The 18,540-nt window shown below is 40.9% G+C and overlaps 1 protein-coding gene across 7 annotated transcripts in view; it reads left to right on the top strand.

The window, feature by feature from the left end:
- LOC135216684 (mitochondrial 2-oxodicarboxylate carrier-like) overlaps positions 1 to 18,540 on the top strand; it is a 375,795-nt gene that overhangs the window by 168,208 nt on the left and 189,047 nt on the right. For 6 of the 7 annotated variants that reach the window (XM_064252094.1, XM_064252120.1, XM_064252114.1 and 3 more), the window contains one exon: positions 11,882 to 11,932. The exons of the other annotated variant lie outside the window; for it this stretch is intronic. In XM_064252094.1, coding sequence (XP_064108164.1) covers positions 11,882 to 11,932 — 51 coding nt within the window. The remainder of the gene's footprint in view (positions 1 to 11,881; positions 11,933 to 18,540) is intronic. 7 annotated transcript variants of the gene reach the window in all.

The raw sequence follows: 18,540 nt of genomic DNA on the forward strand, positions 1-18,540 counted from the left end.
GAAGGTTCTGGGTATGGAAGACCAAGAACGAACCCGCCACGAGGCAGAAACCATGCTGTCCATTCTTCGACCTATAAGCTCGTATTTATACCTAAAAAACGGCAAATACTGACTCAAGGCCGGAAAAAACCAAATAGCAATAAACATTGATTACTTAACTTAGCTGCTGCAATGGCTGTACGCTCCATGATGAATAAATCCAGTAAAAAGGGCACAAAAACACAGAGCAAAAAAGGGCACTTGTATACGTTGTGCGCTAACTGAAAAGGATGGCCACCAGAGGCGCAGCAGTCGGCAGCATGGGATGGAGTAGTAGTAGTTGCTGCCCAATCTGTGGGTCGGCTCCCCTCTTGTGGGGATTTTGTAGTGGGAGATTTCTATTGGCAAGCGGTTCGTGGTAGTGGTCTCACTCGCCATAGTGTTCATACCGACACCCTCTTGGAGGGTGAGCGAGTCAGTTGTACTGACCTTTTCTTTATTTTATTTATTCTCTGGTATGTGTTAGTACATTTACCTTAGAAATAATGGATTAAAGGATATTTCGCGCAGCGACACGAACTGAGCCCAGAAAACGCAATTGTAAGCTAAAACTCTTATAGTTTAGTAATATTCAATCATTTACCTTCATTTTGCAACTAATTGGAAGTCTCTAGCACAATATTTCTATTTATGGTGAATTTATGAAAAAACTTTTTCCTTACGTCCGCGCGGTAACTCTTCCGAAAAAAATCATACATGCGATTGTGGTAATGTTTGCACCATTTTAAAATTAGCCGTTACATAAAGTTTTATATATGGAAATGTGTGCAATTTCATGCACAATACAACTAAAAACAACCTATGGTTGTAGCTTTAATCAATTTTGAAATATTTTCATATAAAAAATGATAAGTGACAAATTTTCAACCTTTGGTCAACTTTGACTCTACGGAAATGGTCGAAAAACGCAATTGTAAGCTAAAACGCTTACATTCTAGTATTAGACAATCATTTACCTTCCTTTTGCAACAAATTGGAAGTCTCTAGCACAATATTTCGATTTATGGTGAATTTATGAAAAAAATAACATTTTCTTTACGTCCGCACGGTAACTCTTCCGAAAAAATCATATGTGCGATTGTGGTAATGTTTGCACCATTTTAAATTAGCCATTACATAAAGTTTTATATATGAAAATGTGCGCAATTTCATGTAGAATACAACAAAAAATAATTGAAGGTTGTAGATTTTCTCATTTTCGAAATATTTGCATATAAATCATGATAAATAGAAAAAAAACCATGTTCGGTCAACTTTTACTCTACCGAAATGGTCGAAAAACGCAATTGTAAGCTAAAACTCTTACAGTCTAGTAATATTCAGTCATTTATTTTCATGTTGAAACAAATTCAAAGTCTCTAGCACAATATTCTCGGAATATTTGCTCCGTTTCATATTAGGCATTTCATAGAGTTTTATATATGAAAATGTGCGTGCACAATTTCATGTAGAATAAAAAAAAAATATTTGAAGGTTGTAGGTTTTCTAATTTCCGAAATAATTGCATGTAAATAAATATATATAAAAAAATTCGACATTCGGTCAACTTTAACTCGTCAGATATGGTCGAAAACTGCAATTGTAAGCTAATACTCTTACAGTATAGTAATATTAATATTCAATTATTTGTCTTCATTTTGAAAGAGATTGGAAGTGTCTAGGACAATATTTAGATTTATGGTGAATTTTTGAAAAAAATATTTGTTTACGTCCGCGCGTTACGAATTCATGCATTATTTTGTGATAATATTTTCTCTGTGTTGCTTTTATCGTTTTACAATGTGTTATGTACCAAAATGATCGCAATTTAGTGTACATTACAACGAAAAAAAGTAACTTGTTACCTTTAACCGTTTTGCAAACAGTGCGATTTGAATACAATTATATATGAAATTTTGTTTTTGCGCTATCATATATCGCATTATTTATATATGATAATGATAATTTTTTTCTTTTATGATGGTTGCATACTAAACTTCAGCCAATAACAAAAAAAGGAGCCTAAAATGAACTCTTAATCTTGAAAACTAAGCGCGCTGTGATTTAAAAAAATATATTTTTTTTTTCGCTTTCGCGCTCACTCCGAAACACCTCCGGCACACGGGAGACAATTTTTTTTTTACCGCTTCGGCGTTTAAGGGTTAAGTGACTGTCGTTTTATACGGTTTTTGGACCCAGGCAAAGGGGTCCCTCATACCGCTTGCGTTTCATGCTGGCTGAATCGAAGCAGTTTTCTCCGCAAGGCTTCTCTTTGCTGCATACGTATGAGAGCCTTGCTCCCTGAATGGAATCCAACTTCTGGTGGTAGTAAAATCCACCAAGGATTCCAGATCAGGTGAGAATGTTTTGGGTTTCGCATAAGAAACCTTTAGCTCGAATGGCTGAGCATTACCCACCATCCTCTTCTTAATGTGGGAATCAGCTAAATTTAACAGTAGGTAAGATTCATCTCAAATAATATAAATTTTCATAATAGAATTTATTATTTGGATACTTACCTACTGTTAAAGTAGACCCACCCAGCCTCCCCACAACTTAGTGGGCTGTCAAGGAGAATTCTGACGAGCTAAACATTCGAAACACACCTGGTAGAGAACAGGTAAACTAGACAGTCATCCGGGCAGCCATTCGATTTTTTTGTTTGAATGCCGACTCGCGTAATCGGCAGGGAGACGAAGCTAAATTTAACAGTAGGTAAGTATCTAGGTAATAAATTTTATTATGAAAATTTATATTTTGTACATGAACTTTCCTGTCAGATATATACTTAGCTTTACGTCTCTGACGTCACGACAGAATTCAAAACTCGCGGCACACGCGACAGGTAGGTCAGGTGATCTACCTTACACGCCGCTGGGTGGCGGCTGTAAGAACCAATCTCCCTTTCCAGTCAGAATTTTTCTGTCGCCGGTGACGACTACACCTGTGGTTGTTACCTCCTGACAGCTTTATTCGATTCTCGTTGCCTTGGATTTATTTGGACTGACTTTCGGTGAAGTACCTGATCTTGTTGGCTTGGCATACGCGCTTGTGGATTGTTTTTTGACTATTGGTTTGGATTTTCCTTTGATTTCAAGATGTCTGATGTAGAGGTTAAGAAATCTTCTATGTTTAGGGTGTGCTCTATAGATGAATGCAAGGTGAGGCTACCGAAAGCTACGGTAGATCCTCACACAGTATGCTTGAAATGTAGGGGTAAAGAATGTTCTTTTATTAACCGTGTAATGAGTGTGAGAGTTGGCTGAGGGTGATGGAAGTCTCTTTCTTCCTACTTGAGGAAGTTGGAGAAAGACAGGGTGAGAAAAGCTTCGTCTAGAAGTTCTAGTAAGTCTCGTATTAGCGAGGTAGAAGTAGACAATCCTGTTGTAGCACTAGATCCTTCTCCCGTTTCAGCTCCTGCTCCCTGCATCGAACCTAAAGATACGACTTCGGAAGTGGCAATCCATGGAGAAGCCACGATCCTTAGCATGGAGAAGAAAATTCGTTCGTTGCAAGGTAAGAGTAATAGTGAAGGTGAATTGTGCAGTGACCCCAGTGCAGTGGAGGGTGCGTCTGATCGGCTCCTTAATGCTTCCAGGCCTAGACCTCTTCCAGACTCCCAGTGGAGGAGGAAAGTCAACAGCCGCAGGAAGGTTAGGGAGAACTCCCACCGATCAGGCGTCCCCTCGGTAGATCCTGATGTTCGTTCCCAGGCTGCCTTTGTTCGCTCTAAGAAGGAGGTGTTACGCCAATGTTTCTCTTCTTCTTCATCACCTTCGCCTAGAAGAGGATGGAGCGCCTCGGATTCATCACGACCGTTGAAGAGAGCCTGGAAGGCTCCTTGCGCCTTTCCTTCCAGCCCGGAATGTTTTCCAGAAGAGCCTGAAGTGGATATCAAGAAACCCAGGAGGGATCAGGAGTTCTCGCCTCAGAGTAGGCTTCGATCCTCATCCCCTGTGGAGGATTTTGCAAGATCTCCAGCTCGGATTCTTGCGGGGCTGCAAGCTCAGATTTCGGCTCTGGCGGGCTCCTTGGCTAGAGGTACGCGTCGTAAGAAGGACGTCTCTCTCCCCGTCAAGAAGTCTAGGCTACCTTCGCCTGCGTTGCCTTCTCAGTCGGAGGCGGCTCTCTCTCCTGTAACAGCGGATGGAAGGAGGCGCTCTTCCCTCGGCAGACGCTTGTCGTCTTCCAGGCGACAATCGTCCAAGAAGCTTTCTCCTGGCGACTTCATTTATTTCTCCAGTAGAAAGGGATCTAGCGCCTAGTAGGCGCTCGTCTAAAGATAAGCGCACAGCTTCGTCTTCTCGCTCCTTTCCGAAGATCCTCCAATCTCCGGATAAGAGAGCTCATATACATGGATTCTTCAAGAGACAGGATCTCTCCTTATGTTAGGCGCCTAGAGCCTGGTAGGCGCTACTCCCCAAGTAGCCGCTCTCCCGCTTCCAAGCGCTGTGCGGAAGATAGGCGCTTTTCTCCTGATAGGCGCGGTTCACCTGTTAGCCGCTCTGTTCAGGTCAGGCGTAAAGAGCCTGAAAGAAATTTCTCGGCTGAGAGACTACCTTTTGCAGAGACCCACGCGTCTCGATCTAAGTTTGTGGATCATGGTAGACGCCTGTCTCCGAGTAGGCGATCTTCTCCAGGGATTCGCTCTCCTGTAGGTAGGCGCCAAGAGCCTAGCAGGTGTTCTCCTCATTTTAGGCGCAGTTCGCCAGGCAGCCGCTCTCCTTTTGACAGGCGCATGGTTTCTGTTAGGCGCCGTGAGCATAGTAGGCTCTCCTCTCCTAGCAGGCGCTCCCCTTTGGACTCCCGTGTATCTAGGAGCAGACTTCAGGATCACAGAGGACTCACTCATCGGAGTAGGAAGGACGCATTCGATAGGAGCTCTCCCGAAGCTTTGGCTTCCCCTGATAGGCGCCAGACGGCTGCCAGACACTCACTAGATAGACGCACTTCTTTAGAGAAGTCCAGCTGCTCTCGTAAAGAAGCCGAAGGCTCGTCGGTGGATGAAGTGGAACCTTCAGAAGAGGACTTAGTTAAGGATTCTTTGGTCTCTTCCTACAAGATCCTGACAGACCTCCTTCTTCAAGAGTTTGGAGACGCTCTTACTCCCGTCGCTCCTCCTTCTCCTCTCTCGTTATTCTCGACTTCTAAGAAGACGAAGGTTTCCTCCTGTGTGAGGATGAAGCCAACCATCTCGATGAAGAAGGCTTTGAGAGGTTTTGGTGATTGGCTTCTTTCTAAGGAGGAGAAAGGGAAGACTGTGTTTTCTTTCCCCCTTTCCAAGCTTACGGGCAGACTAGGCTTTTGGTATGAGTCTGGAGAACCCCTAGGCCTGGGTCTACCGTCATCTGCAGACGCGGACTTCTCTTCACTGGTGGATGCCGCACGACGCTCGGCTCTCTTGTCAGCTAAGACTACCTGGGCTATGAACGAGCTCGACCACCTGTTGAAGGGAATGTTCAGAGTCTTGGAAGTCTTCAACTTCCTTGACTGGTCTTTGGGGGTCTTGGCCTAAAAAGAACTCAGAACCCGGATTCCATTTCGCCCGAGGATCTCAACAGTGTACTGACGTGCATGGATAAGGCAGTTAGAGATGGATCGAGCGAAGTAGCCTCCCTGTTTGGAGCAGGGGTTCTTAAGAAAAGATCAGTCTTCTGCTCTTTTCTTACAAAGTCCGTCTCTCATGCTCAAAGAGCCTCGCTTCTCTATTCGCTACTCTCGCCGCTTCTCTTCCCAAAGAAGATAATCCAGGACATCTCAGGAGCTATCTCTGCGAAGGCGACTCAAGACATGCTCGCTCAGTCTGCCCGGAAACCTAGGACCTCCTTCCAGACGAAGACTAAGAAGGAGACTCCAGCTAGACAGGAGCCCTTTCGAGGGGGCCCTCCTTCTAGAGCCTCTACCTCAAGAGGTAATAGACCCTTCAAGAGAGGAAGATCCTTCTCGCGCTCATCCAGAGCTAAGAAGTAGGAAAGTAGTCCTCCAGACATCAGTAGGTGCCAGGCTTCTAAGATTCGCAGAAGCCTGGGCAAAGAGAGGAGCGGACAACTGGTCCCTCTCGATTATCCGGAAAGGATATCTGATTCCCTTTACAGAAAGACCACCTTTGACGACGACTCCGAGGGAGTTGGTGGCCAGGTACAGGGATCCCATCATGACCCACGCTCTAACGCAGGCAGTAGAACAAATGTTAGAGAAAGAGGCTATAGAGCTAGTGAGCGACCCATGCTCAGCGGGCTTTTACAACCGCCTGTTTCTAGTTCCAAAAGCCTCAGGAGGATGGAGACCGGTTCTGGATGTAAGCGCCCTGAATTTCTTTGTAGAAAAGAGGAAGTTCACCATGGAGACGACATCCTCAGTGTTGGCGGCTCTTCATCCAGGGGATTGGATGGTGTGTCTAGATCTTCAGGACGCTTACTTCCATGTGCCGATCCATCCTTCTTCAAGGAAATACCTCAGGTTCATGATGGGAGGAAGGATATTCCAATTCAGGGCCGGCCTTGTGTTTCGGCCTTTCAACAGCCCCTCAGGTCTTCACAGGACTAATGAAAAATGTAGCAAGATGGCTACATTTGGAGGGAGTCAGGGTGTCCCTTTACTTGGACGACTGGCTGATCAGAGCCAAGTCACAGAAAAGATGTTTGGAGGACCTACAAAAGACCCTTTTCATGGCGAGTTCTCTGGGACTTTTGGTGAACTTTCAAAAGTCTCAGTTAATCCCCAGTCAAGATCGTATCTATCTGGGGATTCGGATGGTTTCTCTGGATTTTCGGGCTTTTCCTTCTCCAGAAAGGATAGCCCGAGGGTCAGAGAAAGTCAAAGCCTTCCTAGAGAAAGACGTATGCACAGCAAGGGAGTGGATGAGTTTGTTGGGGACACTCTCCTCGTTGGAGCAATTCCTTTCTCAAGGAAGGTTGCACCTCAGACCTCTCCAGTTCTTTCTACATCGAAACTGGAGGTGTCGTTCTCAAAACCTAGAGTTCTCCTTCAAGATTTCAAGAGAAATCAAGAAGGACCTCTCTTGGTGGGCAAACCCTCTCAGGTTGGCAGAAGGGATGTCCCTTCACATTCCGAACCCCAACCAAGTGTTGTATTCCGACGCATCGGAAACAGGTTGGGGAGCAACGCTCGGCTCAAGAGAAGTGTCAGGCGCCTGGAAGAAAGAGCAGGTGACCTGGCACATCAACAAGAAAGAGCTGATGGCTGTTTGGCTACCTTTGAAAGCATTCGAGCCCTACGTCCTAGCTTCGGCAGTTCAGATCAACTCGGACAACACCACGGCCCTGGCATACATCAGGAAGCAAGGGGGGACTCACTCCTTCTCCCTGTACGAGACAGCAAAAGAACTTCTGCTGTGGGCAGAGGAAAGGAAGATTTGTCTCCTTACCAGGTTCGTACAGGGAGAAAAGAACGTCAGAGCAGACCTCCTAAGCAGGAAAGATCAAGTCCTGCCTGCAGAGTGGACTCTTCACAAGGATGTTTGCCAGGACCTGTGGAGTCTTTGGGGCAGGCCTCACATAGACCTCTTCGCCACAGCCAAGAATGCGAGGATAGGCAACTACTGCTCTCCGATATCGGACCCGAGGGCAGTGTCAATAGATGCTTTTCTCCTAGATTGGAAGGGCCTAGACATGTATGCTTTTCCTCCCTTCAAGATACTGGGAGAAACTCTCAAGAAGTTTGCAGAATCGGAGGCAGCAAGGATGACGCTGGTAGCCCCGTTCTGGCCCGCACAAGTATGGTTCACAGAGGTACTGGAATGGTTAGTAGATTTTCCGAGAACATTACCACAGAGGATCGATCTGCTCAGACAACCCCACTTCGACAGGTATCACAGAAACCTCCCCGCTCTCGGTCTGACTGGCTTCAGACTGTCAAAAGTTTGGTCAGAACGAGAGGGTTTTCTGCAAGAGCTGCAACGGCTATCGCAGCAGCAAGAAGGCCTTCTACCCTTAGAGTCTACCAATCGAAGTGGGACGTCTTTCGACGGTGGTGTAGGAACCATCACTTTTCCTCTTCCAGTACCTCTGTAACCCAAATAGCAGACTTCTTACTTTTCCTTAGGGAGAAAAGTGGACTGGCGGTATCAACCATTAAAGGTTATCGTAGCATGCTGGCTGCAGTGTTTAGGCACAGAGACTTAAACATTTCAGAAGACAAGGACCTTCATGATCTAATAAGATCTTTTGAAACATCCAAAAAGGTTTCGCCAGAGATTCCGAGTTGGAATCTGGATGTAGTGCTACGCTTCCTTAGGTCCTCTAAGTTCGAACCGCCTCAGTCTGCCTCTTTTAGAGACCTCACGAGGAAGACACTTTTTCTCATGGCATTGGCTTCCGCAAAGAGGATTAGTGAACTCCATGCAATAGAAGGGAAAGTGGGGTTCAGAGGAGATGCAGCTATCTGTGCATTCCTGCCTTCGTTCTTGGCTAAGAACGAGAACCCCTCAAATCCTTGGCCTAGGAGTTTTGAAGTCCGAGGTTTGTCTGCCTTAGTAGGCGAGGAAGCAGAGAGGTCACTTTGCCCAGTACGAAGTTTAAAGTTTTATCTTCAGAGAAAGAAGAAATTTAAGGGCAATGATGTCAACCTTTGGTGCTCTGTAAGAGATCCAAGGAGGGCTCTTTCGAAGAATGCGCTTTCTTTCTTCATCAGAAGCCTGGTGAAAGAAGCACATGCGATATGTGATGAAAGTCAATTCAAGCTTCTGAAGGTCAAAGCTCATGAGGTAAGAGCTATTGCCACTTCATTAACTTTCAATAAAAACATATCCCTGAGTAATATTATGAAGGCAACATTCTGGCGTTGCAACTCAGTCTTCGCAAACCACTATCTGAGAGATGTCCCAAAAGTTACGTATTGAAAAGTGCTTCGCGTTAGGCCCGTACGTATCGGCGGATTCGGTGCTGGGGCAGGGAGCTGAGACATATCCTTTGTAGTATATTTTTTCCCCCTTGTTTTGGTTGTAAGTTTTTTGGTTGTTTGAAAGAGCATGCGGGTAGGCATGTCTTTCATGTCGTATGTCTAACAATGTTTAGATTGGTTAGGTGATCGGTTTATGTTTGAGCTCCTTGCAATGATAGTGGTTAGGTTCTGTCATATCTGTCATATAAGAGGGCGAACCCCCTTTGACAAGATCCTGCTCCGATTCTATCAAGTAAGCGGATACCAAATCCCTTTGATAGACCCAAAGAGTCTGTCAGCTGTAGGTCACGCCCTCGCTGAAGCTCTTCAGGCAACGCAGACTCATAGACAGTAACTACGAAGTCTTCTGCCTAAACAGGTAAGAACCAAGGTTGTATTTTACATCCTACAAGTGTTGTTTCCCCCTTTTTTCCATATTTATATTGCTGTCTCTTTCCCTCCACCAAGGGTGTCAATCAGCTAAGTATATATCTGACAGGAAAGTTCATGTACAAAAATGTTATTGTTAGTATACAATAAGGTTTTGTACATACTTACCTGGCAGATATATACGATTGATGGCCCTCCCAGCCTCCCCTCAGGAGACAGGTGGAAGAGAAAAATTCTGGCTGGAAAGGGAGATTGGTTCTTACAGCCGCCACCCAGCGGCGGGTAAGGTAGATCACCTGACCTTCCTGTCGCGTGTGCCGCGAGTTTTGAATTCTGTCGTGACGTCAGAGACGTAAAGCTAAGTATATATCTGCCAGGTAAGTATGTACAAAACCTTATTGTATACTAACAATAACATTTTTGTCTGTGCTTCACTAAAACCTCTCTTGATTTTCATTGAATACTTCTTTTTCCCATATTAACCAACATTTACTGATTTACAGGATATTTGAAGGTAGGATGAGGTTGTTAACTGTTGAGTAGGTGTATTCTAACCTAACCTGTCTGTAATTCAGGAAAATCACTAATCCGGTTCCCTGCAGATCCCAATGATGCCTGATTAGTGATGGTCTTCCTGCATCAGGATCAATGGGTCATAGCCATATAATGGTGGTAATGTATTACATTGTTACCTCACTGGATTACATTATTACTTCACAGTTTCTACAGTAACATTATCTAAAAGAATTTACTCACAAATGCTTCTAAACCCAAGACAAAAGTAAATAGACGCCCTTACAATGTATTTCTATAGATTTTAGAACTTTGATAACCTAGTCTATTCCCTGGCACCAGGTCAAGGTTGTAGGTTGTTAGATGGTACATAAATAAAATCTTCCCCATAAGGGGATTAGTGCTAAGTAGGCCTCATGTAGTGCACTGAAGGCATTACTTAAGGTTCTTTGCAGCGTGCCTTCGGCCCCTAGCTGTAACCACTTTCGTTCCTTTTACTGCACCTCTTTTCATATTCTCTTTCTTTGTCTTACTTTCCACCCTCTCCCAACATTTGATTCATAGTGCAACTGCGAGGTTTTCCTCCTGTTACACCTTTCAAGCCATTTACTGTCAATTTCCAATTCAGTGCTGGATGATCTCATAGGTCCCAGTGCTTGGCCTTTAACCTAAATCCTATATTCAACTCAATAATTAAAATCTTTCATTATTGAAATTATCGTACCAAGTTATATGAAATCAGTATCCTAAGATTTTTTTATTTGTTTGACAAAGTTCACCATTACAAAAAAGAATGTTCTATATTCCTGTAGGAAAAAAGTCAAGCATCACGACAGTTTTCTTAAAATCTGTGCCGTCACTATTGGAGTAATACCCGTTTGAAAGTAGATCCGCTTGAATGTATTTCCTTTAGCACTTGTAAAGAACCCTAATATTACTGTGGAAATTTTTAGATCACAAAAATCCATTTAGTTTGATTATAAAATACTATTAAGGAAATACTTGCCTTTATTAATCACCAAGGCTTGTAAGTCAAGCACAATTGGGAATTACTATCATGGCTGTCTCATTAACAGTAGGCTAGGCTAACCCGATTTACACTTTTAGTAACCTCAAATCATCTATCAATGTCAAGTTATTGACTAAAAGTTTTAATAGCAAAATTGTCTATTATTGCATTCATGCTAATTATCACTTTGTTAGAAAAAAAACAACCTATCAGTTACAGCATAGCTTAGCGATCTAATCCTAACTTCTCACCTAGCAGGAGCCCTACTGGTTCCTAGTTTTAACAAATATAAGTTTACCTGTTGAAATTTCAAGGGACTAAATCATTTCACTGGGTCTTAAAACTATGCACATAGCTTGAGTCTTCCATATGATCTACAAATGCACAGTTGAGATTTCTTTTTGGGGCAATTCCATGGATACATGAACTTGGGGACAGACCAGAGTGTAATGAGGAAAGTAGCCGACATACATGCTGTTGTCACATCAGTATGAGCAGGATGAGAGGAAAACCAAAATAGATGCTGTAGAAAGGAGATAGAGCCCTTTTGTCCTCAGTTCTTTTTATTCTATCACTGTGCCAATTTGCACCACTATTCTGGCTGAGACCAACTGTAAGATAATTCTTTTGAGACTGGTTGTTCTGTTCCAGGGAAACATGAGAGAGTACATTAACTTCTTTGAGGATTAACAGTGGTTATGCTATAGAAAATAGTTTTGTTCTTGCTGGTTTCTGTATGTCTTATGGATTACATACTCTCATCCACTTTTTTGTTGTTCTTAAGGAAAATTTTCCTTTTATATCCTTCTAGACTTTTCTCCATTCCAATGTTTTTTGTATTCTTTTTGAGGAGTTGATTTGTATTCAAGCTGATATTCAGCATAGCTGGTAATTAGCATAAGGTTTGTGATTTTTCATAACTAATGATTACTAATTTATAGTTTTGTGGCATCTTTTTTTTAAAAGTTCGAATTGGCACGACTTTACTGCTACTTTTTTATTTTTTCTGTAATAAATTAACCAAGAGTGTTGAAACTATTTTTCTTTCAGTTTCTTACTTTTGAGATCTACAAACAGCTGTTCGGTAGTCCCACTCCAGTGGTGAGTTCCTTATTTTTATTAATGCCATATATTTTTATGTTTTAAAGTACAGTTGTAAATGTCAGATAGGTTAATGTAGCTCAAGCATTGGCAATGTATGCACTTATTTTATCTATCATTCTTGGATACAGTCTTGAATTAGAAATAATTTTTATATGGTTGTTGCAGCATGACAATTTTTAGCATTTTTATTATTAAGTGGCACCTCAACTTAACAAATATCGGGGGAGGCTGCCTCCACCTCTTAAGTTCTGAAATCCACCTAGTAATGAAAGCTACCATATAACCTACATGATGCGGGTACCCTGTTGCCAACTTGAGTACAGTGTAGCACAGTTCATGTACAGGCAGTCCCCGGCTTATGATAAGGGTTTCGTTCTTGAGATGTGCCAAAAGCCGAAAATCATCGTAAGCCAGAAAATCGTCAAAAATCCTTAGAAAACCTTACTTTTAATGCTTTGGGTGTATTTATAGCTGTGTAAACTGCATTTTTATTACATTTTTCATTAAAATATCCCTTCAAATATTGATTATTTTGCATTTTTGGAGTCTTATTTCTTCCGTCAGGCTGGCGTCATAAGCGCTGTAACCCAGGAACACGGTTTGTAAACCTGGAAATAATTAATGATGGATATGATTGGAAAGTGTTGTAACCTTGGAATGTCGTAAGGCGAACCCGTCGTAAGCCGGGGACTCCCTGTACACCCTATCCTAACTGGTATTTTGAAAATTTCAATCAGTTTCAAATCGTATTGATTTATTTATCATTCAATTTCAGAGATACAAGTGCAAAAAATTGCTTTTAGAATGTTGATGTACCTTACATACAGGCAGTCTCCGGTTTATGGTGGGGATTCCGTTCCCAGCAGGGCTCTGTATGCCAAAAATCGACTTAACCTGAATCATTGATGATTCAGGTTAAGTCGATTTTTGGCATACAGAGCCCTGCTGGGAACGGAATCCCCACCATAAACCGGAAACTGCCTGTATGTAAGGTACATCAACATTCTAAAAGCAATTTTTTGCACTTGTATCTCTGAAATTGAATGATAAATAAATCAATACGATTTGAAACTGATTGAAATTTTCAAAATACCAGTTAGGATAGGGTGTACAGGGAGTCCCTGGCTTACGACGGGTTCACCTTACGACATTCCAAGGTTACAACACTTTCCAATCATATCCATCATTAATTATTTCCAGGTTTACAAACCGTGTTCCTGGGTTACAGCGCTTATGACGCCAGCCTGACGGAAGAAATAAGACAATGAGAATAAATAGCATTTACAGCACTATTACACTACCATAAGTCCTGGTCACAGCGCCATAGAGCAGGTAATGGTGCTGTAAATCCACTTACATCACTGAAAAATTGTGGTTAACAGCGCGATGAGGTAAGCGCTGTAAGTCCAGAACAATGTAACCCGGGACTGCCTGTACATGTACTGATTATGCTTACAAGATATTTAAAATACCGTACAGTGTACCCCTGCATTCATGGGGGGGGGGGATGTATACCAGAACCCCTTTCAAATAGTTAATATCTGCAAATACTTAGAATCCCCTCTAAAAATGCTTATAACTGCCTATTTTGAAAGTTCAAATGCCAAATTTATACCTTAAATAACATCCTACATCAAATATACCTTAAATTATTATCCTATTTCTGTATTAATCTCAAAATTATATTGTTAATATAATTTTAAAGTCATCTTAAACATTGGCACCTTTAATAATATATACATATGTACTTCTAATCCTTCCAGCCAAAACAAAGAGAGTTAAGGGGGCCGGCCGGCTAATGCCGTTTTTTAACGACAGGACTTTGACATTCATACCACTTAATAAGGTGACTTGGGACATCTCCAAACCGCATATGATTTTCGCCTCTGACCTTCGGTTTTGTAACGCCAGGGCGATTTATCCCGAAAATAACCACTTTTCAAATTCTATCTCCTCCCTTGATATTTAATATTAAGACCTGGGATTACTACCATATATAGACCTGATGTAGACCTCCAATCGAATGGAGAGTTTTTATTCTAAAAGTCATTTTTTTGCTAGATATGAATTTTTCAATATGGTCAAAAAATAAACCCTATAAATCAGGAGAAAAAAATTTATAAAAAAAATACGAAACAAAAATTGGAAAAAAGGGCTCTATTTAATTGTTCTATAATGTCTTTCTGAGTTATATACCAAATTCCAATGTTATAGCTTTAAAACTAAGTGAGGAGATAGACTTTGAAGGTCAATAAGTATAGTTTTGAGATACGGGCGTTCAAAGTTTTCCTTCGTATTTCTATAAAGACAATGTTAATAAATAATGATTATTATGAATGTATATTTCTTTTCTTTTTTGTGTATTAATAAACCAAAACTATTTTATTTATCATAATTTAATCATAAATGATGATCCCTTTGTTCATATATCGTAGCCTGGGGCACTGCTTGAGGCAAGATGGGGCACTCCTTCCTACGTAACCCCCTCTCTCCCCTTCACTAACTCGGCTTATTACAGCGAATTTTCTTCTTCTGTATGTTAGCGAGATGTTTTCCTTGTATTTTCCTCTTTGGTATGATGACATTCTTGCCGAAACAAAGATAAACAAACATAAATGCAAGAGAATGTCAGTGGTGAAACTCGAAGATGTACTCTCGTTTTACAAAGACAATTTAATAAATCATGATTATTATGAATTTCATAGTCCATTTTGGGTATTAAAAAACCAAAACTATGTTATTTTTCATAAATGAAGATCTCTTTGCTCAAAGATACGAGCCTTGGGCATAGTGTGACGTGTGCTGTCAGGCAAGAAGGGGGCGTTACTAAGCAACCCTCCCCTCTCTCTTCACTAACTACGCGTATATTATGATATTCTGTAATAATGCTTGAGCGATTTTTCTTCGTCTGTATGTTAGCGAGATGTTTTCCTTGTCTTTTCCTCATTGGCATGATGAACTTCTTGCCGAAACATACATAAACATGCGTGAAAGCAAGTGAAAGTCACGAGGTGAAACTCGAACGTGTAATCTACTTGAAGTCTATGGTCGCACTGATTCATGGTTGAACCAGATACTCGCTTCTGCGTCTGCGAGCCACGGAATCTCTACAGATGCCATTTCTCACAATTTCTTTGCCAATAATTATCAAAATTTACGATAACAGAAGAAATATTGCATTTTCTTGTACGGATGAATGTTTTAAGCTTATTGAGTTATGTTTACTAATTACCTTGTAACTACGAAAGTAAGTGGAATTTTGACGAAATATTTCGTATACATATTCTCAATTGCCATATGAAGCTCCATGAATTTTTTCATGACTTTGCATTTTTCGCCCTATACCACTGTATATAGAGGTTCCGGCCGACCCCCTTAACACTATGATATATCTCGTGCCGAGAGAGAGAGAGAGAGAGAGAGAGAGAGAGAGAGAGAGAGAGAGAGAGAGAGAGAAAGTTGATCTCTTTAATCTCTCTGGAATGTTTAATGTATTTCTCTTTACTAGTGACAAACAACAACAAAATTTGTGTTTGTTTTTTGCCTTCCAAAGATGTATTACCTTTACTGGCATTTTTAAAACTACTATGAACACACACAAACAGTGTGGTTAGAGAGACTCAAATTAGCAGTACAGTGAAACCTCAGATTTCATATGCCTTGGTTTTCTTACGATTCGGTTTTTGTAGGCTATTTTTCTACCATAATTTTGACTCTGGTTTCATACATATCTTTGGATTTTGTAACCTGGAAATGCCCTTTTTGGCCCCACCTTGTGATTAGACCCTATATCGAGTGCCCAAGCAAATCATCCTGTGTTCTCTCGTGATCCATTCTGCTTTTGTGCTTGTTTTGTGCTTATTTTCCAAGTACAACTGCTAAATAAGCCATCATGTGGCCAAAGAAAGTCCCAAGTGCCAACCCTTCTGTAACAAAGGTGAGAAACACCATAGGATTTAAGAAAGAACTCGTGGCAAAGGTTGGAGGATGTTGCACTCCAATCTTAGCGAGAAAATGCTTACAAGAAGTGCTGCTATAAGGGAATTCAAGGCCAGCAGAGGCTGGTTTGAAAATTTCAGAAAGCGACTGGGCATGCATAACGTGCTTACTTCAGTGATAAGTACTTGTTTGCAAAGTGGAGTGATGTAAACAATTTTGTGCAGAATTATCATCCCAACAGAGAGTAATCCATGTCTCCAACATGTTTAATGACAATGTCGTGTTTCACTTTAGGCAAATTTTAAAGAGACGCCAGAAACAATTGTCTCTGGACAGTTTTGTTGTGTGACAGGGGTCCAGTGATTCTCAAGCTTGTCCTAGTGCCAGTAATAAACGAGGAAAGGAAATAACCCCAGCTAGTGCCAGTAAAAAATAAATAGGAGAAGTAACTCCAGATAGGTTCTTGATACCTGAAGTCCTAGAGGGCAATTCCTCTTCCAAACAGTAACCTCTCCTCCCTCTCCCCTCCTCTCTGTCATCCATATACTAACAAGTGTCTTCCATAAAGGGAAGAGAGATGTTAAATTTTTATTCATTCATTTAATTAGTCATTTATATGTTTCTCGTATTCTGTACATAAAATTTTTGGGTGTCAGGAACGCATTAATTGTATGCACAATATTCCTTGTGGGAATTATTGTTTTGGATTCTGTATGTCTCTGAGACTTCGTGAGACGTTGCAGAATGGATTACGTATGAAAGCCAAGGTTCCACTGTACAGTAGTGCCTCTGGTTACAAAATTAATCCGTTCCGAAGTGGCCTTCGTAACCTGATTTTTTGGTATCTAGAACTACGTTTTACATGTACGTAAATTGCCTAATTCGTTCCAAGCCCTATAAAAACACCCTCAGTAAATTTTATAATAAAGCTAAATTGACCAATAAAACATGAAATACAACAATTTAGACCATTGAATACCTAACCTAACCATGACTGTACCTGTAAATGAAGTGTATTAGTGTACAGGGTACAAGAAATACTGTATGTACATGTACGTATGTAGTAAAATTAGGAACCTTACCTTTCGAGTGAGGCAATGTCCGAAAGTGGCAACAGAGGGGGACAAATGGCAGAAAACATGAACACTTAACTTTACAAAACACATTAAAAAATGGCAGAAAACATTAACACTTCTTGATTATCTCCATCTTTGTCTCCATAGAAAGTATCCTCATCTTTCCGTGAACTTCAGCAACATTCTTGGGACCCATGGCTAATAGCGTAAATAATTAAGTTCACACACAACACAATAAACTAATTTATAGTACAACGAAAGCAAAATCACTTAACGCGAATTTACGTTAACAAACGAAATCTATATGAATGAACAAATTCCGGATGTTTACGATAACGCTACCACAAAAAAGGGTCAAGGAATGCCCTTACATAGAGACATGATAGGACAGATGCTGACCAATAGGAGAACAGGATCTTACGGCAGTGACTAGCATCAGGAACCAATGGGAGAGCGGGAAGATGGTGGCGAGTCTACTGAGTTGGCGGGGTAGGAGTTTTAAGATTGTTCTCGGCGGCCCGGGTGAATCTTGTACTTTACCTTTTCGCAACCTGAAATATTTTCGTACACAGAAGCAAAAAAACTTCGTCTTTGCCTTCGTAACCTGGATTTTTCGTACATTGGGATTTTCGTATGTAGGGGTATGACTGTATGTATCTTTTCCTGAGAGGGAGAGAGAAATTGTTTCAGTATATCCTTTGACTGCCAAGTCGGCAACACTTGGACCCACTAAGTTGGCAACATTGGTCCCACCCTTGCTGTCAGGCTTTTTGACATTTCTGACAAGTTCACCCTCCCCCCCTCTCTCCAAGGTTCTAAGCAAAAGATCAAGGTTTCCTTTATTTTTACATAATTTATTAATTTATAAACAAATCTTACTAATGGATTGATATTATTCCTTTTTACATTAATATTAATATATTCGTAAATTAGTAAATTATTTATTTATCAGACAAAAAACATACATCTCAGTAAGTGAAAGAAAGAGAGAATTATGTATTTTTATTATTTAATATTTAATCTTATTAAACTTAATACAGTATTGATTAATATTAATACTATTTAAAAATTATTAAATGATTTTTGTATCATAGAAATGTGTTTAGTCATGAAAATAACATAAAAATACACTAACTAGTGAATATTTATCGATGGAAAATTCCACGAATTGCCAAATGTTTTGCGAATTCTTTATATAGAAGAGAGAGAGAGAGAGAGAGAGAGAGAGAGAGAGAGAGAGGAGCAAACACATTGTAAGTATATAGGTTACCCAAAAACAGTGCATATGTGTATGTATTCCCTGTACACATTCACACTGAAAAATGTAACACTACATCACTGTGTAAGTACAGTTTAGTATACTGTACTGTTATAAAAGTAATGTACAAGAAAGAGAGAGAGAGAGAGAGAGAGAAAGGCAGGGCAATAGTAAGTGCAAATTTTTTCCTAATGTGATGTGTATGTACACTGAACATGCACACATACACATGCTAGAAAAAATTGCAGTACATACATTTAGGGTTGTGGAAAAAAACATTTCATTTTTTTTCCTGAAAATTTTTTTCATGTTTTTTCTGGCTTTTTTCCTTC

This window comes from Macrobrachium nipponense, chromosome 19 (assembly GCF_015104395.2).
Source record: "Macrobrachium nipponense isolate FS-2020 chromosome 19, ASM1510439v2, whole genome shotgun sequence".
Lineage (NCBI taxonomy): Eukaryota > Metazoa > Arthropoda > Malacostraca > Decapoda > Palaemonidae > Macrobrachium > Macrobrachium nipponense.